A 24,332-nucleotide genomic window follows, 5' to 3' on the forward strand; every position below is an offset into this window, starting at 1 on the left:
AGCCTCATGAGTAGTTAGGATCACAGGGGTGAGCCACTGGCACTCAGCTTGTTAATAGATTTTTTTTCTTCTGTCGTGGAAGCTGAACTTTGAGCCTGGGTGCTGTCCCTTAGCTCTTCATCTCAAGGCTAGTGCTCTACCACTTGAGCCACAGGGCTACTTCCAGCTTTTTTCTGCTTATGTGGTGCTGAGGAATCGAACCCAGGGCCTCATGCATTCGAGGCAAGCACTCTACCAACTTCTCAGCCCTTGTTAATAGATTATTAAGTTCTTTATAATGCATATGTTTACCAGTTGTAACAGGAAATTCAAATCAAAGCAACCTTCCTTATATAAATGAATTATTTTGCATCATTGCAGACTAAGAAAGGAAAGAGATGAAGAACGTGTTAAAAAGTTTGTACAAGAAGAGGCTGTGAGATTCCTTTGGAACCAGGTAAATCACTCATTATTTCCCTAGTATATGTGAACAAAGAAAAGTTACTTTCCTCAAAAGAGAGTGTCATGATAACTTTCCAGTAGATAAAAAAAGTTTCACAAAGCTAAACTTTTTATCCAGTTTAAAGTTTTGCATAGCTATTTATCTGAAATATTTGAATGAAAACTAAGGTAGTATTTATGTGCATATCCTAAAAAATGCACACGAATGCATGTGCACACTTGAGAAATCAGGTTTAAACCATGCGATAGCATACTTTAGAGGTAGGTTAGGCAGTTGGTTTTATTAGTACTTCTTTCTTTTGTGCCAGTCTTGAGGCTTGAACTCCGGGTCTGGGGACTGTCCCTGAGCTTTTTTGCTTAAGGCTAGTGCTCTACTATTTTGAGTGCCTGGCTCAAATATTTCTCAATAATAATTTCTTGGAAATATATATGTATATATATAAAATCTAAATATATATATTTTTTGTTGGTTGGGGGCTTGAACTCTGACCTGGGCACTGTCTCTGAGGTCTTCAGCTCAAGGCAAGTGGTCTGCCATTTGAGCTACGGCACCACTTCCGGTTTTCTGGTGATTAATTGGAGATAAGAGTCTCATGGACTTTCCTGCCCAGGTTGGCTCTGAACCATGTTCCTCAGGTCTCAGCCTCCTGAGTAGCTAGAATTACAGGTGTGAACCCACCAGCGCCCGGCTCTTGGGAATATTTTTTTTTGGGGGGGGGGTCTGGTCGTGAGGCCTGAACTCTGGGCCTGGGTGCTGTCCCTCAGCTCTTCAGCTCAAGGCTAGCACTCTACCACTTGAGCCACAGCGCCACTTCCGGCTTTTTTTCTTTTTGCTTATGTGGTGCTGAGGAATCGAACCCAGGGCCTCATGCATGCAAGGCAAGCACTCTACCACTGAGCCACCTTCCCAGCCCTCTTGTAAATATTTTTATGAAACAATTTATTACAATAAAATTGGACCTATAAAATTAAAGATAATCAGCAAGGCACTGGTGGCTCATACCTATAATAGCTTCTCAGGAAACTGAAAACTGAGGATTGTGGTTCAAAGCTAGCTAGCCAAGAAAGCCTGTGAGACTTTCATCTCCATGTAACCACCAAAAAGCTGGAAGTAGAGCTGTGGCTCAAGTGGTAGAGCACTAGTCTTGAGAGAGGGAAAAAAAAAATGCTTAGGGTAGCATTCAGGCCCTGAATTCAAACCACAGTAGAGGCATACACTCACATACACACACACATATACACAAAGTCATATTTCAACAATTCAGTATGTTTTTAGACTTTTTAGAAAGTTGTGTATATTTATTTTTACATAAAAATTTCAAACTCTTACATGGATATCTAAAAAGAGGCTTTCTTTTGCTCTCTACTTATACTAGCATAGGCTGTAATCAGTCTTACCAGTTTGATTGAATAGAGATTGATGTACATTTTGGACATTATTGACCCCTTGGCACATGTACTGTTGTACTTCTCAGTGTTTTTCCAGTAGAAGCAAAAGAATTACTTTGGCCTATTATCATTGTCACAATGAGTCTGTGGTTGCTAAGGACCTATGTGACTTTGCCTGCCTGGTTTAGGCTAGGCATGCTATGAAAAGAATAATGGAGCATAATGAATGAAGACAGTTTTTAAGTCCAATTTTATGACTGCTGGAAAACAAAAAAAAATCTCAAAGGTGTGATTTTTATAATAAAACTGTGTATTTTGGTTTATAGGTAAGATCTTTACAAGCTTGGCAGGAGACAGTAAATCAGCGCCTAATTTCCTGGAATAAGGATGTTCCTCCTATATCAAGTACTCTGCTGCCATCTGGACCTCCACTATTCACACAAAGTCAGGACCTCTCTTTTGAACAAAAGTCTGATTGGTTCATTGCTCAGGACCAAGTTCCTCAAGAAAAATCCTTACCTGAATTTCCAGATTCGGGTTTTCATTCTTCCCTAACAGAACAAGTTCAGTGTTTGCAAGATTCTTTGGATTTTGAAAAAAATTCTACAGAAGATAGTGAAAGTTCCATAATGGGGAATTCCATTGACACAGTGAAATATGGCAAAGAGCCAGATTTAGAGGATGTTAGTGAAGAACATGGTGATCGGAGTGGGGAAAGCTCCCACACTGAGCAAGATAATAATCTGCTTGAACAATATTTAACTTCAGTTCAACAGCTTGAAGATGCCGAGGAGAGGACAAATTTTGATGAAGGATCAGGAGATAGTCAGCTTCATATATCTGGTTCCCCAGACAAGTTAGATGCCTTGTCTGACAGTGCTTCTGTAGAGGAGACCCAAAATGTATTTCCCACTTCACAAGATGAAATCAGCCAGGCACCAGAGAATTGTAAATTAAATGCAGAAGTTCAGGGGCAGCAGTCAGAATGTGATTCCACATTTCAGATATTGCATGTTGGTATTACTGTATAATATATCAGGCTTTTGGGAAACAGAAATGGACGTAAATTTTTTTAAAGAATATTTTCATTTGCCTTTCTGCTTTTGAAAGGGGAATACTACGTCCCTATTTTGTTACTATTTATATAAAATTGATATTCTTGTATCATATTTTTCAGATTCTAGATATTGAGTTGTTTTCATTTTGATTTTGCTAGCTTTTTGGCTCTAATGTATTAAATATTTATATTGAAAGCTATAGGCACTTTATTTCTTAATATTTGCATGAACAATGTCCTTTTATGTATTTCTTTCCTTTCAAAAACAGCTTCTTAAAAAAGTAGAAAAAATTACATTAATAACAGACTAGAAGAATTTTGGTTCTTCTGAGAAAGTTATATAGTAAGAAATACAGTTTATTAAAATGAATATAAATGACAATTGTGAACTATTGAAATTTGCCAGAGTTCCTTGAAGTGAAAATGTATTGTTTAAAACTTTTTTTTCCCTTCTCTCTGAGTCAAGGGAAACTTTCATATAACTAAGTTGAGGAAGAAAAATGGAGATTATAGAATCTTTTTTCTTTCTTTTTTTTTTTTTTTTTTAGTGTATTTGTGCTGGCAGTTGAATCCAGGGCTTTGAGCATGCTAAGCATGTGCTCTCCTATTGAGCTAGCCCCTCAGCCCATATATTATCTGATTCTTAGTTATTAATTATTCTTAGGATAATTAAATTGTTTTATAGAAAACTTAGTAAATGTTGTAGATAAGTTTAAATGCATGAAGTAAAGTATTTCATCCAGAATTAAAATTAAGCTTACTTAAGCAACATAAGAATCTTTCTCTTTGATATGAAGAGAGGCTATGCTAGGCTCCATTCACTTGAAATAATGCCAAGGCCAAATTTTATGCCATTTTATCTTTTCAGTGAGTGCTTTTTTTATCCTATAGGCAAGCATTTATATGCCAATGTGTGGCCAGATATTAACGTATGTTTGTCTCCTCTCTTCTTGGTTGTATTTCCACACTTATGTTTGTAGAAGGTTCAAGGCCATACCCTGTTTTTTGGTTTTGTTTTAATTTTCTTTCTAGCCTTGGGAATTCAACTCAGGGCCTTGTGCATGCCAGGCAAGTATTCTAACACAAAGCTACATTGCCAGCCCTCACTTCTAACCTCTGACTCATAGTGAAGAACATTTAAAATAAATACTAGTGGTAAAGTAGGAGTAATTATTTTTTTTTTAATTTTTACTACCTTATCTCTGACAAGTGCCACATTTGAAAGATAATTGAATGGTGGTTCTGAAAAAAATACATTTCCCTTTACCTGTTGAAATAGCTACATATCTGTAATTTCAGGAATAAATAAAATTGTGTTTGAATGTTAAGGTAGATGATACATTTGTAAATAAGGATAATATTTTGAAGCTTGGTATTTTCATCTTTTAGGATGTGCTAAAATCCTTAAATAGCACATATCTGATTCTTTCAAACTTATGGAAGTTAAATATCCAATATATAAGTGTTCTTTAAATTTGGGTGCTAAATGCCTAATCATTGTTCTGTTGCAGTCTGTAGATTCTCTTCTTTTCTTTTTTCTTTTTACTTTTATTTTTGAGCAAGCCCTGGGACTTAATTAAATTCAGGTCCTGGATGCTATCCCTGAGGTTTTTCTCTAAAGTTGGCATTCTACCACTTGAGCCACAGCTCCACATCTAGCTTTTTGGTGGTTAATTGGAGATAAGAGTCTCAGAGTTTCCCAGGCTGGCTTCAAACTGCAATCCTCAGTTCTCAACCTCCTGAGTAGCTAGGATTACAGGCGTGAGCCACTGGTGCCAGGCTAGATCCCCTTCTTTAAAATTATACAGAAGTTCTTGTTTTTTTGTTTTTGTTTTTTGGTCCAGTCGTGGGGCCTGAACTCTGGGCCTGGGCGCTGTCCCTCTGCTCTTCAGCTCAGGGCTAGTGCTCTACCACTTGAGCCACAGCGCCACTTCCAGCTTTTTTCTTTTTGCTTATGTGGTGCTGAGGAATCGAGCCCAGGACCTGAGGCATGCAAGGCAAGCGCTTGACCACTGAGCCACCTTCCAGCCCTATATAGAAGTTCTTGAAGAACTAAGTTGAGGTTCACCTGGTGTCCTTTGTTGATATTTCTCCACTGTGCTCAGCTGTACCTTTCTGACTTTACAAAGAAGCAGCTCTCAGGTTGAGAAGGCTTGGATTTCATTCTCAGAAATCTAGAGTCCCTTGAACTAGATGTTTTCTGTTTTGTATAAATAAAACAAGTCTTACCCTAAAAAAAAAAAAAAGAGATTTTTTTTCCTTAGTGAGGCATGTACAACATTGAATCATGTTAAATAAAAATAGGAATTTTTACTTTTTGAATGATGCTAATTATCTTTTATGAATGATTTTTAATTTCTTCCTAAATAAACCCTATTTTTCTACTTATAGGTAAGTGCCTCATTTGCTGTCCACTGTTAGACAAAGAAAAACCAATTTGCACTGTACTAGTACCAAAATACTGCTTCATGGTGCATTAACTTCTCAGTGAAGCCAGTGACTTGTCATGGTTCAGTATTACCTAAGCAGAGTGCTTCTGACATTTTTCTCTTCTCTTTTTTTTAAGTAATAAGAAACACCAAATTCATTTCAGCAGCAGCATGTCAATTGTTGTTGTTGTTTTGTTTTGCTACTGGGATTGAACTCAGGGCCTGGGAGCTGTCTCTTAGCTTTTTTTGCTGAAGGCTGGACCTCTACCACTTAAGCCACAGCTCCGTTTCTGGCTTTTTGGTGGTTAATTGGAGGTAAGAGTCTCACAGACTTTCCTGCCTGAGCTAGCTTCAAGTCACAGTCTCAGATCTCAGCCTCCTGAGTAGCTAGGATTACAGGTGTGAGCCATAAGCACTGCAGAATCTTTTTTTTTTTTCCACACTTAGTTTTGTCTTTCCAGCCTCTAAATAGTATGCAATATACGTTTGTAAGAAATTTGGTAGGACATGATTATTAATATTCTTTTCTTTGTATTTTATTTCATTAGTGTTTAGAAGTATAGGACTATGTTAACTAGCCCCCTCTCTAGAGTATCTTGAATGTAGGTAGAATGAAAATTATATAAATTAGAATGTAAGTAAACTAGTAGGCAATATATTTTGATAGGTTTATAGTGTAATACAAAAGTTGTATTTGGGTTAACTTTTAGGTTATTTATTAGTTTGGCTGAAGAGGAATTGGGTCTTGAAATGGAAACTTTTGGGACTTTTGCAGGCCTTTGGGACTTTTTCTAATGGGTTTTGTTGATTTGAGGAAGACACCAACTATTTATTAAAAATTACTGTAAGCTGGGCACTGGTGGCTCTGGCCTGTAATCCTAGCAACTCAGGCGGCTGAGATCTGAGGATTGTTAGCCCAGGCAGGAAAGTCCATGACACTCTTACCTCCAATTAAACACTAGAGAAACCATAAGTGGAGCTGTGGCTCAAAGTCGTAGAGAAATATCTTTGACAAAAGAGCTCAGGGACAGTGCCTGGTGCTGAGTTCCCAACTCAGCCCCATAACCAACAAAAAAGAAAGAAAGAAAAAGAAATTGTTGTAGAAGAAAAATTGTTGTAGAAACAAACTATACTATGTGATAATCAGAAGAAACCTTAGAGATTATGTGTTCTAATTTGTCTTAAACCTTCCAAAAGAGGCTTAATGAGAACTAATGCGATAGCATAAGGGGGTAGTGCATAGACTGTTCCCTCCATTGATTTTAAGTTAAAACAGAAGCACAGAGAAATTAGATGACCTGTCTTAGGCTAGATAATAATAAATAAACTGTGAAACATGATGTTGTGTTCCAAAAGTTTGTTATATCCTCTACATCTTTGTACTATTAGTCTTTTTTTTTTTTTTTCATTTAATGAGTAAGAAAGTCTTTGAATAGTAGCCATTCTCTTGGAAAGAGGAGCAAAAGCTAGCTGGGTGCTGGTGGCTCATACCTGTAATCCTAGCTACTTAGGAGGCTGAGATCTGAGAATCGGTTCAAAGCCAGTCCATAGAAAACCAGAAGTGGCACTGTGGCTCAAGTGGTAGAGCGATAACCTTGAGCTGAAGAGCTCAAGGATAGCACCTGCCCGGGCCCAGAGTTCAAGCTCTATGACCGACAAAAAAAAAAAAAAAAAAGCAAAGCTCTAAGAGAGCTATAACACTACTACTAATGGTAGAATAGCTTGTAGAAAATAACTAAGAAGGATCTCCAAGAAATTGGACTTCTTTTAAATGATTTTAAAAAGCAATAGTAGGACCAGGACACAGTAGCTCATGCTTGTCATCCCACCTCTTAGGAAATAGATATGAGGATAGTGGTTTAAGGCCTGCATGGGCAAAAAATGAGTGAAACCTCCATTTCAACAAATAAGTTGGGCATGTGAAACATGCTTGTGAGTGATTAGTAGGTGGATAGCAGACTGTGACTGCATGCAGACAAAACATGAGACCCTATCTGAAAAAGCAAAAGAGGCCCTGAATTGAAACTCCACTACCACTAAGTAAATAGATAAGTAAATATCTATGGCTGGGAAGGTGGATCAGTGGTAGAGTGCTTGCCTCTCATGCATGAGGCTCTGGGTTCAACAGCACCACATAAAAAGAAAAAGCCAGAAGTGGTGCTGTGGCTCAAATGGGAGAGTGCTAGCCTTGAGCTGAAGTGAAGAGCTGAGGGACAGTGCTCAGGCCCAGAGTTCAAGCCCCATGACTGACAAAAAGTAAAAAAAAAAAGGATTAGTAGAATTAAATTTCTAGAAAAGAACAATTGCATCTAAATAATTTATTTGATGACAGACAATATAAATTTTATATTGAAATGCAGAATTTGATTATATTTTATAGAACAATAGATATTGCAGTTTTAACTTTGCTGGTGAGCAGAAAACTAATCAGTTGATAAATATTCAGATAGTTTGGTTTTATAAGTTTAGTTACAAAAGGTATCAAAATATGCATGTCTTAGAAAAATGATTATTAACCACATAATTTGCATCCATAAATAATTTTTTAAATAATGTGGGTGCCATTCTTCAATGTATGATTTTATTTCTTTTGAATTATTTTAAATACAAATGCCATAATAGTATATTTTCCTGTTATCTACTTCAGACAAATATAGTTCTACTACTCATAACTGCTTTCAGGAGATATAAGCATAATCTGCAGTGGTATTTTTTTTTAATTGTGAAATTATCATACAGAGGGGTTACAATTTCATGAGCAAGGTAATGAGTACATTTCGTATCAAGCATTGTTGCCTCCTCCTTTGTTTCCATTTCCCTTCCCTTCCCTTCCTATCTTTCCCCGTCCTCCCTCTCCCTGCCCCCCCCATGGTATTTTTCAGGCAGTCTTCAATTAATTGTATAAAACATAAAACTTGGAGAAGTAGGACAGTAAGAAGGGAAAATATAGACAGACTGATTAATGTCTTGTTCATAAAGTCTTCATTGTTTAATTTATATTCTCATTTTGCCACATCCCTTATTTAAAGGTATTTAAATGTATTTTTACTTCAAATATATGATACCAATGTTCATGAAATGAAGCAGCAGAAATGGCATGTAGGACATCCTAAACTTTTATTTTTTTGTTGGTCATGGGGCTTGAAATCTGGGTCTGGGTGCTGTCCCTGAGCTCTTTTTGTTCAAGGCTAGTGCTCTACTACTTGGAAACACAGTGTAGAGACAAGAGTCTCCCAGATTTCCTGCGTGGGCCGGCTTTGAATAATAATCCTCAGATCTCAGCCTCCTGAGTAGATAGGATTACAGGCCACTGGCACCCAGCTTCTAAACTTTTTGAGACAAGATCTTACTTGTTGCGTAGGCTTGAATTTCAAATGATCTTGCTTTAGCCTTTAGAGTAGCTGAGACTACAAGCATCTAGATACACATGTTTGATAATATTATTTCCCTTGATCAAACCTATTGTTTCTGAATAAAATTAAGTCCAATAATGAAAGTTCCTCATGCATGATAGATACTTGTCCTTTTCAAATGAGGTGCTTTTAATCTGAATGAATAGAAATCACCCAAAATTTCAATTCCTCTATTGGTTCTAGTGGATAGGAGGAATTCTTCTGTAGACTTTATATGTTGTTTTGTTTGCTTTTCTAATAATTTCTTTGAATGTTTTGTAATTTTTTTCTTTTAGTGCTGGGGATCTAACCCAGGGCCTTGCACATGCTAGGCAAGCACTTCACTACTGATCTACATCCCTAGGGCCCACTTTCTGTAATACTTTTAATGTGGACAATAAGAATTTTTTTTTAAACAATGACTTTGTACTATTTTTAGATCTCTCTTTAATTTTGTTGTAGAAGTGTGGATAATTTAAAGGGGCTATAGTCTGTTTTATTAAAGGTTAACATTTCTATTGTACTCTAATTTATATTTGGGTCTCTAATTTTAAATAAAAGATTTATATACTTGAATGCTTCACTTATTTATTTCAATGATCAGTAGAAATGGTTGTTACTCATTTTGGTTGTTTTAATGGGTAAATAATCTTTGGAACAGATGGTAAATAGAATCTACTTTAATGAATATTGTCATTATGTAAGTGAATTTACAACAGAACAGTCCTAGTCTTGTGAAAATGGATTTGAATTACAAGGAATGCTTTTATACCTTTATTCAGTATAGATTTCATTCATTTTATAGAATGCTCACTGCATTTCTCCCTGTATGCATACTCCCTGTAGAGTATATACGACACATCAGAGGCTGAGGAAGACAGTAGATGTTGAAAGTATTAGGAGTGAGTAAGCAGGCTGAGTAGAAGCTCTCTCATTTGATAAAAGTAAGGCCTTTAGTTGGTGAATCAAAAAGTTAGAGCAGGCAATCATAAAAAAGTGATGTCTAAAAATCTTTAATGAGATAGAACTAACATATTAGAATTTGATAAATGTTGATAGGTACGTTTATAAAGCTATCATAGTTAAGTTAATAAAACTATCCACTGCCACCAAAAGATTCCTTTCCCCCTCATAACACTCTTTTTGTAGCTTCTTTTCCTCAGCATAATTACCCGACTCTTTTTTTTTTTTTTCCTTTATCCGTCATGGGGCTTGAACTCTGGGCCTGCGCTCTGTCCCTCAGCTCTTCAGCTCAAGGCTAGTGCTCTACCACTTGAGCCACAGTGCCACTTCTGGTTTTCTGGTAGTTTATTGGAGATGAGAGTCTCATGAACTCTTCTGCTCGGGCTGGCTTTGAACAGTTATCCTCAGGTCTCAGCCTCGTGAGTAGCTAGGATTACAGGTGTGAGCCACCAATGCCTGGCTACCCAATTCCTTTTTATTGCTGAATACTATGCCATTGTATATATTTGCTGTACTTTAACCTTTCATCTGCTGTTAGACAGTTGGGTTGTTTCTAGGTTTGGGCTGTTAGATGTGAATCTGTGCTGAGCATAGTGGTTTATGACTGTAATCCCAGAACTCGGAGGCAGAGGCAGAAAAATTTTTGGACAACTCTATGTACAGTCATATATTTTTGTCTTGGATAAATAAATACTTTAGAATACAACAGCTGGATGTTAAAGTAGAGAAATGTCTAAATTTAAAAGAAACTGATAAATCAACTGTTTTCTGATTTTGTTTTCTCTTTTTTATATGGCTCCTGGGGCTTGAACTCATGGTATGGGTGGTATCCCTGAATTTTTTTGCTCAGGGATAGCAGTTTTCCATTTGAATTATAGCTTCTCTTCTGGCTTTTTGGTGTTATTTGGAGACGAGTCTCAGGGAATTTTCTGCCTGACTTTGAACCACAGTCCTCAGATTTCAGCCTCCCAAGTAGCTAGGATTACAAATATGAGCTACAAGAGCCTAGCACAAAAATGTTTTTGTTTTCCATTTTGCATTTCTGCCAATGCTACAGGAAATTTACAGTTTTTCTTTTTTTTGTTTTTTTAGGGGGGGGAGGGTCCGGTTGTGGGGCCTGAACTCTGGGCCTGGGCGCTGTCCCTCAGCTCTTCAGCTCAAGGCTAGCGCTCTACCACTTGAGCCAGAGTGCCACTTCCGGCTTTTTTCTTTTTGCTTATGTGGTGCTGAGGAATCGAACCCAGGGCTCATGCATGGAAGGCAAGCACTCTACCACTGAGCCACCTTCCCAGCCCTACAGTTTTTCTATATCCTCAATGATATTTGGTATAGTTCATCTTTAACATTTTTTAAATTGTTATTATAAAGGTGATATACAGAGAGATTACATTCCTTTTTGGACAAAATCACTCCTTCCCTCATTCTCTCCCTAATCCATCTTTATAATTTTGGTCACTTGCTAGTTGTATATTATTGTCTCCTTTCTTTTCTTCCTTCCTTTCCTTTTTTTTTTTTTTTTCTCCCAGTCCAAGACCACGACTCATACTCAGTAACTGACACTTTCACTCATTGCCTAGCACTCCACCAACTGAGCCATGCCTCCAACTCCTGACGTTACTGTATCTGATTGTGGTTTTAGTATTTCCCTAATGAACAGTGTTGTTGACCAATAAAACATGCTTTTATTAACCAGGTGTCAGTGTCTCATGCCTTATTTCCTAGCAGCTCAGGAAGCTGAGATCTCAAGGACTGCAATTTAAAACTAGCCCAAGCAGAAAAGTCTGCAAGACTTCTTCTCCAAAAGGTGACTGGCTGCATGGCCCACCTCCTCCAGCATTTTTATTTGCCGTCTATGCATCTTCTTTGGTTAAGTGTACCAAGTTTGGTGAATTATTAAAAGTTTTTTTTTTTTACCCATTTAAAAAATTGTATGCTTCTTTATTTTGAATTTTGAGTTCTTTATATACTTTAGGTAGATATAATCTTTTCCAAAAATCAGCAGCTTTGCATGTATGATTCTTATCTCTAATTAAGCACAGAAAAAGCTGAAAGTGATAGAGCACAAGCCTTGAGAAAAAAGCAGCTCAGGTTCAGTGCTCAGGCCCAGAGATCAAGCCCTGGAGCTGGCTAAAAAGAAAAAAAAAGAAGATCCATATTCTGTTTTGCTAAGAGAAATGAAGTTTAGTCACATTAACATCTAAACCACTTTTGACCAGTTATTTTGGTTTTATACATAGAAAATATATCTTTATCTTTCTCTCTCTCGCTCAGGATGTTCCTTATAAAAGATATTAAAAGCTGGGCGCCGGTGGCTCACGCCTGTAATCCTAGCTACTCAGGAGGCTGAGATCTGAGAATCACGGTTCAAAGCCAGCCCGGGCAGGAAAGACTGTGAGACTCCTATCTCCAATAAACCAGTAGAAAACCAGAAGTGGTGCTGTAGCTCAAGTGGTAGAGTGCTCGCCTTGAGCTGAAGAGCTGAGGGACAGCGCCCAGGCCCAGAGTTCAAGCCCCATGGCCGACAAAAAAAAAAAAAAAAAAAGATATTAAAAGCTATAAGATAAAGATTCAAAATAAAAGATATTCAAAAATTGTGTGCTTTGTCATGACTTGAAATAGGTATTTCAGGAGGGGCAGAGATTTGGGAGACTTCTTATTTGTCATGTCAGATATTCCTAAGTGTGGGTGGTGTCACCCTTACTTTACAGTAGAGAAAAGGATGAACTCAGAGAAAGTAATTTGTTTGGATGGTACTGATAGTATGCCGCAAATCTGTGGTCCAGACTTTGGCAGGCTAGGTCCTGAAGCATACATAGGTTTGCCTGGTAATATTCTGTATTGGATACATTGAGTTGAAAAAGTGTGGTGACTTTGCAGTGAGAAATCTTTTAAGATTGGAGACACACAGACAATGGACATGTTTTCTCTCATATATGGAAGTTATATGAGATAAGTTATGGAATTATATATGTAACTATGTACAGGGTTATATGCATATATACACAAATGTATTAAGTATGGTATTTGCAGGGGAGGATTCCAGTAGTTTAACTCCTTTGTGCAACTAACTTACAGTTTAATAAAATGAGTTCTAGGACGCGGGAATGTGTGTTGTTGGAAGGAGTTTAGGTCAAAAGGAGGGGAGTAAATGAACGGAGAGAGGAAGGATGGGTTAGTACAGTCACAGTATTTAGTGTTCCTAAGTGAAAAGGGAACTAGGTAGTTTGAAGTGAAGAGCCAAAGTAACTCCAATTTGAGATTAACCCCACCCTCTTGTGCTAGGCTGCCCTCAGAGTAACCCTGAAAGAGAAAAACTTCTCAGAAAAACTGCAGGTTGCCACCAACCCTTCCCACCCTTCAGAGATCAGAAAAAGGGCAATGTAGTCAGGGTGGACTCAAACCTCAGTACTATGCAATTTTTATAAATATTAACCAATCATGTAACTGCTTGTGTGGAAATCTCCTAAACTTACTGCTTGTCAGGAAATCCCCTAAACTTGTTTGTTCAATACTATAAAAGCTGTGCTGATTTTGTGCTCAGGGCCTCTTAGCATCACTGGTTACTGAGTGCATGGAGGACCAAGCTCGAGTTTGCAAATAAATGACTCTTTTGCTGTTTGTATTGGTCATGGTTTCTGGTGGTCTTTCAGGGTTCCTGAGTCCATACAACATTTCTGGGGGCTCATCCGGGATTCCCCTCCAGACGCCCCACCTCAGAGTCACAAAAACCCACCAGGTAAGTTAAGGCATTGCCGCTCTGTATCTGTAATCTAGTTGCCTGCGCGTTCTGTGTTCTGGTTGCAAGGAGTCTTGGTGGACGCACTAAAAGACTGCCAACGGAGTCTATGAGGAGACATCCCCAGACCCCTCTGGGTAAATTGCTGTTTAGTGTGGACATTTTTTGAGCAATTGTCTGTATTGGGAAGTTTTCCATCTGTAATCTGGCACTGGACATTTTTTGGGAGGGGAATTCTCTGTAGTCTGTTCAGTGCAAACTTTTTTTGGGGAAGCTCTCCGTCTGTAGTCTGGCACTTTCTGGTTGGCAATTTAAGACACAGTCTTAAATTGTGTCTTTGTGTTGAGTGTGCTGTTTGTCTTTTGGGGTTTATCTTAGTCTTAGGCCTTGGCCAGGGGGGTGGGGGGGGGCTGTCTGAGTATGGGGGAGAATCTGCCAGTCTGAAGGGATGGGAGCTAGGGACTTATTTCCCTGGCCCCAAGATGACTGGGACTTTTCTGCCTTGGAAGGCCCCTGGGTCAACATTTGCAGGAATCTAAAAGTAAAATCCTCTGGAGGCCGGGCGCTGGTGGCTCACGCCTGTAATCCTAGCTACTCAGGAGGCTGAGATCTGAGGATCGCGGTTCAAAGCCAGCCCGGGGAAGGAGAGACCGTGAGACTCCTATCTCCAATAAACCACCAGAAAACCGGAAGTGGCGCTGTAGCTCAAGTGGTAGAGCGCTCGCCTTGAGCTGAAGAGCTGAGGGACAGCGCCCAGGCCCAGAGTTCAAGCCCCACTACCGACAAAAAAAAAAAAAAATCCTCTGGAGGTGAGTAGAAGGGGTTGATGGGATTTGAGTCCCACTTGTAAATGTTGGTGAGATGTCACCTCATTCACTGAGACCTGATTTTTTTTTTTTTTTTTTTGGTCGGTCGTGCGGCTTGAACTCTGGGCCTGGGCGCTGTCACTCAGCTCTTCAGCTCAAGGTGAGCGCTGTACCACTTAAGCTACAGCGCCACTTCCGGTTTTCTGGTGGTTTATTGGAGATAGGAGTCTCACGGTCTCTCCTGCCCAGGCAGGCTTTGAACCGCAATCCTCAGATCTCAGCCTCCTGAGTAGCTAGGATTACAGGCGAGAGCCACCGGCGCCCTGCTGAGACCTGATTTTATCTTTGTGGCCACTTGTCTGTCTTGTTTACTTTGGTGTTGTTTTCTGTTCTATGTTTTCTGAGGTAGGAAAGTTCTGGGTGAGAGTGGCAGGCTCACTCAGCAGACTCTGGATTCAGCTTGCTGAGTGAGAATGGCACAGAGTTCTGGTAGGGATAAACTGGAGCCCGTTAGTCCCCAACTCAGCCTTTGGTTGTTGTTTAGTTTTGTATTAGAATGGGTACCAGGTTAAACATGGATCCTTGTTTTTTGTGTTTATTTGTGTTTTTGTTATTCATTTGAACATCTGTGGGGGAATTTCAGGTGTCCCCTCCCCCCCCAGCCTTCCTCCAATAGAAGGGATTCAAAAGACCAATTGGTGAAATGCCTTGCTAAACAAGCAAGCCCTGGGAAAATGAAGTTCAACAAAGGCACTTAGTTTAAAAGAAATATTGTCTTAAATTTTTGTTTAAAAACTTTAGAAAATGTACGTACAACTGATTTGGATTTTTGTGTGCTTTAAGATCTGTGTGAGTGTGTTTTGTATGTGTTTGTGAACATGTTCAAGATAAAAATTGTCAGCATGCTGTAACAATTGGGTGGGTTTAAGTTTAAAATTCAAAAGGTTTTGAGGTTTGGACATTACCAAAAAAATTTTAAAGAATTTTCACATTGTTTTAAATGGCTTTTTAAGGATTCTTTAACTTGAAAATTAGAAAATCTGGTACTTTAGAATGCATAAGGCTGTTTACATTGTAATCAAGATATATGGCTTAACAAAAAGGAGAAACTTAGAAGCCAACAGAAGAACTATCTTTAGGAGTGAAGGGTGAACAGGCAGAAATACAGTTCAGATGGTCATGCATGGTGAAACAGACCTTGGGAGGAGTCCACACATGGTGAAAGAGGGCAAGCTGGCACAAACGCAGTTCATCTAACCCTAAAGAATCGGATTGGGTGCGCGCCCATTCCACAGGAGGGGCCAAGTGGCCCATCTTTTTCTGTCCTTATTCCCCACAGATAGACACTGGAAACATGATGGTAAAAATGAATGATGTGATGATCTGATTAGCATTACTAAAACTGCCCCTTGGATGTGTTAAAATTAAAATTAAGAAGGCTTTAAAAAGAGGGTTAAAAAAGTTTATCTGTATAATGTGATTTGCTCTCAGTGATATTCTGCAATTGGATATTTTTTTTTAAGGCATAAATGTGTTAAGTCTAGCTTCTTGGTACAGTGATGGGGATTGCAATTCTTGCATTAAGGAAAAATTGTCATTTGAGTTTAAAAGTTTTAATGTGTACCTGTTTTAAAACAAGCAGCCAAGAGGAAATGAGTGACACCTAGCCCTGAGAGTTCAAGGGATTTTTCAAAATACAACTAAAAACTAAAGTATAGACTATTAAAACAGAGATTAATAGGAGGCTTAAAAATTAGGAATGGATTTCTGTATATAAAGTTTAAAAGTAAAATTGTCCTAACATTTGCCTCAAAGTGCAAAAAGGAAAAATTAGGATTACCAAAATACTTGCTTAATTCCTATTTCAGTTTGCTCTTATAGGTTTTTTTTTTTTTTTTGTAACAGTTCCCAGCAGGCCCCCTAAAAAGGAGTGAAGATTCTTGAAAGTTTGTCAGATGTAACTTTGGCTCTTAATAAGTTTCAGGTAAGAACATGCTTAATAGCTACTTCTATGTTGACCACCTTGTTGCTTTTAATTGGAGTAAAGTGGCCTTTTATGAGACTCATTGATCTGTAAACTGGTTCAAAGCCAGCCCGGGCAGAAAAAGGTCCCTGTGAGACTGTCACCTGTACTCAGCCAGCAGAGTGCTGAAAGAGCAAGCACAGTTGCTTTAGGACTGAAAGTGGCTGAGTGCTGGCCTTGAGCTATAGAGCTGAGGGACAGCACTCAGGCCCCAAGTTCAAGTCCAGCAACTAACTAAAGGAAATGCCAATGAGGCATTTTTCCCAGTGCAGAGAAGACACTCCTAGGACGAAAGCAATGGAGGAGCATCCAGAGGTAGTAAGCCACTGCTTGGATGGCAGCAATAATGTCAGATCTTAGAGTCATTTGTGCATGGCCCATCATAAATTGGTCAGAGCCAGGAGATCATGGGAAGATAGTTTATAACATGCCTAATGTCCATGACTATCTACCTTGTACGGGGTTAGAACCTGTCAGTCATCTGTGATAGTACTAAAAAGCTAAGGTTGTAAAATGTGGAGGACAGTTTAAATCCCAACACCTGTATGTACCCAAAAGCTCTAATTGGCAGTAACTTTTGCTGACACCAGCTACATGAAAAAAAGTTTGTAAACCTGAGAGTGTGTTTTTCTTGGTATCTATCTGAAGGCCTGCACAGGTAACTTAGGCATTGTTAGGATCACTAGAGATCACATTCCTAAGCCATCCAGAAAGATGCTTTTGCAAACCAGAAGGCTAAATAAGCTACACTGCATTAGCCAGAGAAAAGGTTTGTGCATTTGTTAAAAGTTAAAATATTGTTCTTAATGACATCTAACCCTGGTAACCTCTTTGTAAAATAGGCTAAGATTATAGATTCCTGGCTAGGTAGATCAACACCCCTGAGTCAGCTTGAAGAAGTTACAGGAGATGAAGCTTCGCCCATCATCCCCTCTTAAGATCAAGGGAGCAGAGTCACCTTAAAAAAAAAAATGTGGCAAAATAGACAGAAGGAAAAGGCATGGGAAATAGTGGTACAGGCCTGAGCCCTTTATATCTGCCTAGAAAATCCTAGCCTTTTTATAAGAACTATCTAGTTTAAAAAGTTGTCATCTTGGTAAATTGTCCTGGGCTATTGTCTAAATGGGCTTAAAAACTAGTGGGGTCACAGCCTGCCAGGCCTATGTACTATATCCTTAACCAGTCTATATAGGAATTTGCAGCCCAGCACGAGGTGTGACAGTCCCTTGGAGCCACTGAGAGATCCTGCTGCTGCACACCCTAATGGGTAAAGTTCAATGACAGCCTGACAGTCACCTGGAGGAAATCTACATCATCACCCAGACCACCTCCACTGTGGTAAAAGTAGAGTGAACTGCCTGATTCAATCACCTGGTTTATTGGAGATAAGAGTCTCATAGACTTTCTTGCCTGGGATGGCTTTGAACTGCGATCCTCAGATCTCAGCCTCTTGAATAGCTAAGATTACAGGCGTGAGCCACCGGTGCCTGGCTTACTATGCAATTTTTTTTTTTTGGGGGTCCGGTTGTGGGGCCTGAACTCTGGGCCTGGGCACTTTCCCTCAACTCTTCAGCTCAAGGCTAGCGCTCTACCACTTGAGCCACAGCGCCACTTCCGGCTTTTTTCTTTTTGCTTATGTGGTGCTGAGGAATCAAACTCAGGGCCTCATGCTTGCAAGGCAAGCGCTCTACCACTGAGCCACCTTCCCAGCCCCCCTACGCAATTTTTATAAATGTTAACCGATGTAACTGCTTGTGTGGAAATCTCCTAAACTTACTGCTTGTCAGGAAATCCCCTAAACTTGTTTGTTCAATACTATAAAAGCTGTGCTGATTTTGTGCTCAGGGCCTCTTAGCATTACCGGTTACTGAGTGTGTGGAGGACCAAGCTCGACCTTGCAAATAAATGACTCTTTTGCTGTTTGCCTTGGTCATGGTCTCTAGTGGTCTTTTGGGGGTCCCAAGTCCATACAACAGAAGTTAGGATTGGGAGAGATGAGGAGTAGGATGACAGTTATGACATTAATCAAGATGCATTGCATTCATAAAGTGACATGCTGAATTGAACCTCCTTGGTAAACTACTTAAAGATATTTTTTTAAGTTAAAAAGCATTTAAAAAAGAATTGAAGCGATGGATAGACTGGTGTACCTGCTGTTTTTTGGTGGCTATAATTCTAAAATATGTGTATGGAAAGCTCACTGAAATGCCTTAGGGTTCTGAATCCTGTTTCATGCATTTGACATTCATTAGCCAAATTGTGAAGGAAAGTGGGTGATATAACTAAAACTTATCTTTTAGATCTCTTTGTTAAGCATGGAGACTTGACTACAAAAGGCTAGCTGAAAGGCTTTATTTCCTAGAGAGGAGAATGAAATGGTTGCTCCACAAGAGGCTGCCCTATGGCAGCCCCATTGGTGGGTCTGGTGACTCATGCTTATAGGCCTGCTGTGGAAACATCCTACTGAGCATACAGAGCCCACCGTGGCTGATAAATATAAAACCAATGTTAGTTGCAATTTATATTAATTCTTCTTCAGCCTTGGGGGTAATACATGGGGGGGGGTGCTACTTACTGGGTCTGGGTTTATGCTCAGGTAACACAGCACTCCAAACACTTGAGAAACAGCACCCAGGGGATCACAACCTGAGGGATCCTCTCAGTTCCTCAATTTGAGGAAGCTGCTACTTACTAGTTAAATGAATGTCTAAAAGATGACAATCCAAAACTGAGTGGAAAAGTCATCTGGCTGGCATCTTTTCCAGGAGACCTAAATCTTGTATAAAGTCAGAGTAAAAGGAATGAGGCGATTTCAAGTGCAAGTGCACTAACTTCAAAGCAAAAGATTCTAGGACCGGCCATCTCTTGGACTCCCATTAGCAAGTCAAGTTTCTACGGAAGAGTGAACCAGAAATGTCACCAACTGAACTGGAAAGATGGCCCGTTGTGGTCACTTCCTAGGATGTCTCTATTGCAGGAGCATGTGGGCAGGCTGATGTCGGTAGGCCACCAGCAATTGTGCAGAATTCGGGTTCAGACCTCAGGCCCCAGGGCAAGAGCCGCAGGGTCACCGATCGCACCATAGCCCCGGGGCTCCGCGAGGGGAGGGGCGTCAGCTCCGCGTCCGCGCCTCTGTGCTCACCGCTGTCAATCAACATCCTAGGCCCGCCTCACCCGGAGATTAGCCAATCCTAGCTGGGTTTCGGGGGGTGAGGAGACGTAGCGGGGGTCAGGAGTAAGGGGAAGAATGGTCTGTCGCTGTGGCCGCGAACCCACGTTGGAGAACGAACTGCCGGTGGCGGGACCCGGGTGAGGGAGGGCTGTGACTGGTGTGCGGGCGCGAGCCCGGGGCCCGGTCTCCGGAACCGCCGGTACGGTGCTCCTCCCGCGCGCCCCTCGTCTGCGGAGCCCTAGCCTCCGCGCATGTCCACGGCCGGGTGCCCCGGGCCGGCTCCGGGGAGGCGCGGCCCTGGGGGCGGGGAGGGGCGGGCGGGTCCGGACCCGGGGCGGAGCTGCGCCCGCGGGGTGGGGGCGCGGGCGGGACCCGGGCGCGGGCGGGGCGGGTCCCGAGCATCTCCTTCCTCCGTTTCCCGGACCTGCTGCAGGGCTGCGCGGCCATCCTGGACCAGGCGGCCGCGGCTGGAGCCCCCACCCCCTGCCCCGCTCCTCCCCCGGCCGGCCGGGCGGGCGGCGCGGTGCGGTGCGGTGCGGAGCGGAGCGCGGGGGCCAGGCCGTCCTCTCCCCGCTGCTCGGCTGCTGCGGGCGGGCGCCAGCTGCCGCCGCCGGGCTCTCTGTTCCGCTCTTCCGGAGCTGCAGTTTTGGGGGTGGAGGCGGGAGGGAGGGAGGACCTGAGATTCAGGCCGCGTGGGGAGAAGCGGGTGTGACATTGCCAGGCGGTGACCCCAGCTGGGGCCCCGCGCCCGCGGGACGGATCCGAGCTCGGTCGGGGTGCTTCTCGGAGGATGCACCGTTGACCTGACGGCGTGTGCCCCGGCCGGTGGGGCTCTGCTCTGGGGAGGGTTGTGGGCGAGTTCCCCCCGGCCCGCGGCGCGCTGGCCCGGTGGGGGCCCCCTCCGCCCCCGGCCGTTCGCTATCTTTGGGAACATCAGCTGTGTGTGCGGCTGGCAGGACTCCCCGACCCGAGCGGCTCCGGGTACGCCAGACTCGGCGGAGGTGGTGGCCGGTACCGACTGCTCCAGAGTGCCTCAGTGCGTTCCTTTGACTTTCCAGGGTGATGTCGCAAACGTGAAGTTGATGAAGTACCCTTCTTTGTCACCGTGAAAGGGAACGGGAGGGACAGATCGCCGCAGTGGACAGGGCTGCCCCGTCGCTCCAGAATCGGGGTGCCCTCAGAGCAAGGTAAGGTGCAATGGAAACCTCCTATCCGAAAGTCCATCCCTCACCAACGGGCGTCAGTAACACCTTCTGGCCGCTGTGCTAGGGGTTCTGCTCTTTCAGTTAAAATATTCGGGGAAGTTTTGTGTGTTTTTGGTTTTTTTTCTTTAAACAATTGTCTCTTAAACTCCCTTAGACTCTTGTTTTAGTAGTTGGGTGGGGCTGAGGAACTTCAAATGTTTTTGTTGTTGTTATTAGGTCGTTGTGCAGAGGGGTTACAATTCCATATGTTAAGAATGAGTACAGTTCTTCTTGGACTATTCCTTGTCACCCCTTCTTTCGCTTTTCCTGTTGTCTCCTCCGGTCCTTCCCCGCAAGTTGCACAGTTAATTTTTTTTTTTTTTTTACATAGTGTATATTAAACAGTGCTACTGTCTCCTAGCACTTACAAGTACTGTGTAACTTAAACTTATTTAATTAAATTTATTACTGTCTCCTGTCTTGGAAGAAAGGCAAATGAGTCAGCACTTTGGCATGTAAGATGGGGGTACCTGAAAGAGAAATGAAATGTCTGAAAACAGGGTCTGCTCATTACCATTCCTGGATCATCTTTGGTCAAGATGGACTTCAGTTGGTTGAATCATCATTTGTGTAGATCCAGCTTTGTTAAATCTCAAGTTCTTACTCAGTCCCTTATGAAATACAGCTGTTTGTTGGGAAAGTTGAAATATAGCCATGTATGTTTGGATACATTCCATATAAATTTATGCATTTGAATCTTATATGTAGGGTGCGTATATTCTGAATTATAATTCCAGACTCATGTACAATTATATTTATGTGGATAACAAATCAGAATATTTAGAATACGGGCTGGGAAGGTGGCTCAGTGGTAAGAGCTCTTGCCTTGCATGCCTGAGACCCTGGGTTCGATTCCCAGCACCACATAAGCAAAAAGAAAAAAGCCAGAAGTGGCGCTATGGCTCAAGTGGTAGAGCGCTAGCCTTAAGCTGAAGAGCTGAAGGACAGTGCTCAGGCCCAGAGTTCAGGCCCCACGACCGGACCCAAAAAAAAAAAAAAAAAGAATATTTAGAATAGGGACTAGCTCAGAAATTGGAGATTGTTGTATAAATATATAATATATTCCTTTTTTTTTTTTTTTTGTCGGTCGTGGGGCTTGAACTCTGGGCCTGGGCGTTGTCCCTCAGCTCTTCAGCTCAAGGCGAGCGCTCTACCACTTGAGCTACAGCGCCACTTCCGGTTTTCTGGTGGTTTATTGGAGATAGGAGTCTCACGGTCTCTCCTGTGCGGTCTGGCTTTGAACCGCGATCCTCAGATCTCAGCCTCCTGAGTAGCTAGGATTATAGGCGTGAGCCACCAGGGCCCGGCTAATATATTCCTTTTGTGAAATAATGATTGCCAGAATCCATGAGCTCCCCACTGAATGGGGTTGCTGTTACATTTCCCTTCAGTGCTTCAGTTTTTTTTTATTGTGAAAATACTGTATAGAGGGGTTAATCACATGAACAAGGTAATGAGTACATTTCTTACCAAGCATTGTTGCCTCCTCCTTCGTTTTTCCCCTACCAACCCTTCCCTCCCACCTCCACAACTCCACTCCACACCCCCCCCCCCCCCCAGCTCAGTTATTTCATTTGTGTTACAGACAATTGTAATTCCTCGTAATGCCAGAAGCACTTTGTGATTCTCTTGGGAGATGTGAGTAGGACGTCAGATACCTAATTAGTGTCTAGTGTTGTTGCTACCAGCCATAAAGAAATTAGATTGACCATTATATGTCTTGGACTGGAAGTATTCTTAATCAGAATCGGGTAAAACAATCTCAATAAATATTGGGCTACCCCTGATGTATTTTTTCTCCCCCCTCCCCAAAAAAAAAGCATGCATAAGTGCTGTTTTGACATTTTACAAAGATCTGAAAACAAGTTAGCTCAGGTTTAACTCCTTAAACTAGGTCTTTTGTTTCAATTTATATGGTCACCTTTTTTTTTTTTTAAATTCTATTTTCTTTTTTAATACATTTTTTATTGTAAGGATACTGTAAAGAGGGGTTACAGTTATATGAGCAAGGTAATGAGTTCATTTCCTGTGGAGCATTGTTACTCCCCCTTTCCCCCTACCTCCCTTCCCTCTCCAGCAAAGTTATAAAGTTCATTTTCAATATAATATCTTGTACATCTCGTTGTTACAACCTTTTTTTTTTTTTAAGAGTGGGAGGATGGATCACAGAATTACATGGTTATATAGTTTTTACTTCCTTTTTTTGGGGAGGGTTCAGTCTTGAGGCTTGAACTCTGGGCTTGGGCACTGTCTCTGCACTCTTCAGCTAAAGGCTAGCGCTCTACTACTTGAGCCACAGCACCACTTCCGGTTTTCTGGTGGTTTATTGGAGATAAGAGTCTCAGGGACTTTCCTACCTGGGCTGGCTTTGAACTGTGATCCTCAGTTCTCAGCCTCCTGAGTAGCTAGGATTACAGACATGAGCCACTGATGCCCCGTTATATGGTTTTCTTAAGAAAAATAATATTCGGAACTTTTATCTTTGTTTTAAAAAAAAATTCTTTTATTTAAGGTTTTGACCTCCACCTAAGATCTGAGTGTGATTTTTCAGGTTGAAGTTCATATATGTTGAGAACTAGTTACGTTGAGATGGGATCTTGCTGTATTTCTTAGCCTGGCTTCAACTTCAGGTTCTTTGACTCATCCTCCCAAGTGGTAAGTATTACAGTCATGGAGCTCAGGCCTTGTATTTTATTAGTAAGAAAAAATTAATGCTTCTATTATTCTCCTACTACATCAGACTAAATATGTGCATACTTCCCTGCCTATGAAATTGTACTCTTTGGGGCTAGGAAGGTGGCTCAGTAATAGATTGCTTGCCTTGCAGGCATGAGGCTCTGGGTTCGATTCCTCAGCACCACATAAGCAGAAAAAGCCGGAAGTGGCACTGTAGCTCAAGTGGTAGAGTGCTAGCCTTGAGCTGAAGAGCTGAGGGACAGTGCCTAGGCCCAGAGTTCAGGTCCTACGACCGACCAAAAAAAAAACAAAAAAAAAGAAAGAAATTATACTCTTAATTTCTAATTTGCTTTTCTTTACCTAATTTTTTTTTGGATCCGGTCGTGGGGCCTGAACTCTGGGCCTGGGCACTGTCCCTCAGCTCTTCAGCTCAAGACTAGCACTCTATCACTTGAGCCACAGCGCCACTTCCGGCTTTTTTTTTTTTAAGTTTTTTCTGCTTATGTGGTGCTGAGGAATCGAACCCAGGGCCTCATGCATGCAAGGCAAGCGCTCTACCACTGAGCCACCTTCCGAGCCCTCTTTACCTAATTTTTAGGGGTTTTTTTCTTTTTGTTGCTGGGGTACTGGGTATGAAAGACTTGTCATTTTATTTTATAATAAAAAATATTCCAATTACATATGAACACTCTGTTCCTGACAGAGGAAAGGACATACCAAGTTAATTAGAAAGTATTAAAATACCAGCAGCTATATTCAGAGCTTCTGTTCTGTACTTTGTTCAAGTTGTGAAAAGTGGCTTGAAAGAATTACTGGTCTGGATTTTTAAATTTTTTTTTCGTTAAAATTTTTCCTTTTATCCAGAGTCAAAGCACATGTATAAGTACTTACATATGGGCTAGGAAGGTGGCTCAGTGGTAGAGTGCTTGCCTTGCATGCCTGAGGCCCTTGGTTCGATTCCTTAGCACCACATAAGCAAAAAGAAAAAAAGCCGAAAGTGGTGC

The 24,332-nt window shown here is 41.4% G+C and overlaps 2 protein-coding genes across 7 annotated transcripts in view; both read left to right on the forward strand.

The window, feature by feature from the left end:
• The window catches only part of Cep97 (centrosomal protein 97), a 35,801-nt gene extending 31,672 nt beyond the window's left edge, over positions 1–4,129 (forward strand). For both annotated transcript variants that reach the window (XM_042676848.1, XM_042676849.1), the window contains exons 10-11: positions 361–436; positions 2,157–4,129. In XM_042676848.1, the coding sequence (XP_042532782.1) occupies positions 361–436; positions 2,157–2,861 (781 nt within the window). In that variant the 3' untranslated portion in view covers positions 2,862–4,129. The remainder of the gene's footprint in view (positions 1–360; positions 437–2,156) is intronic.
• A 15,404-nt stretch (positions 4,130–19,533) lies between these two features.
• The window catches only part of Nxpe3 (neurexophilin and PC-esterase domain family member 3), a 28,958-nt gene continuing 24,159 nt past the window's right edge, over positions 19,534–24,332 (forward strand). The window contains exons 1-2 of one of the 5 annotated variants that reach the window (XM_042677005.1): positions 19,534–19,607; positions 20,467–20,595. The gene's annotated coding sequence lies outside the window, so the exon portion shown is untranslated. Of the gene's footprint in view, positions 19,608–20,086; positions 20,596–23,203; positions 23,308–24,332 lie in introns of those variants that run through there. The other 4 variants (XM_042677003.1, XM_042677002.1, XM_042677006.1 and 1 more) reach the window with 4 other exon arrangements.

Source organism: Dipodomys spectabilis, unplaced genomic scaffold, assembly GCF_019054845.1.
Source record: "Dipodomys spectabilis isolate Male_0828 unplaced genomic scaffold, ASM1905484v1 ptg000032l, whole genome shotgun sequence".
NCBI classification, from domain to species: domain Eukaryota; kingdom Metazoa; phylum Chordata; class Mammalia; order Rodentia; family Heteromyidae; genus Dipodomys; species Dipodomys spectabilis.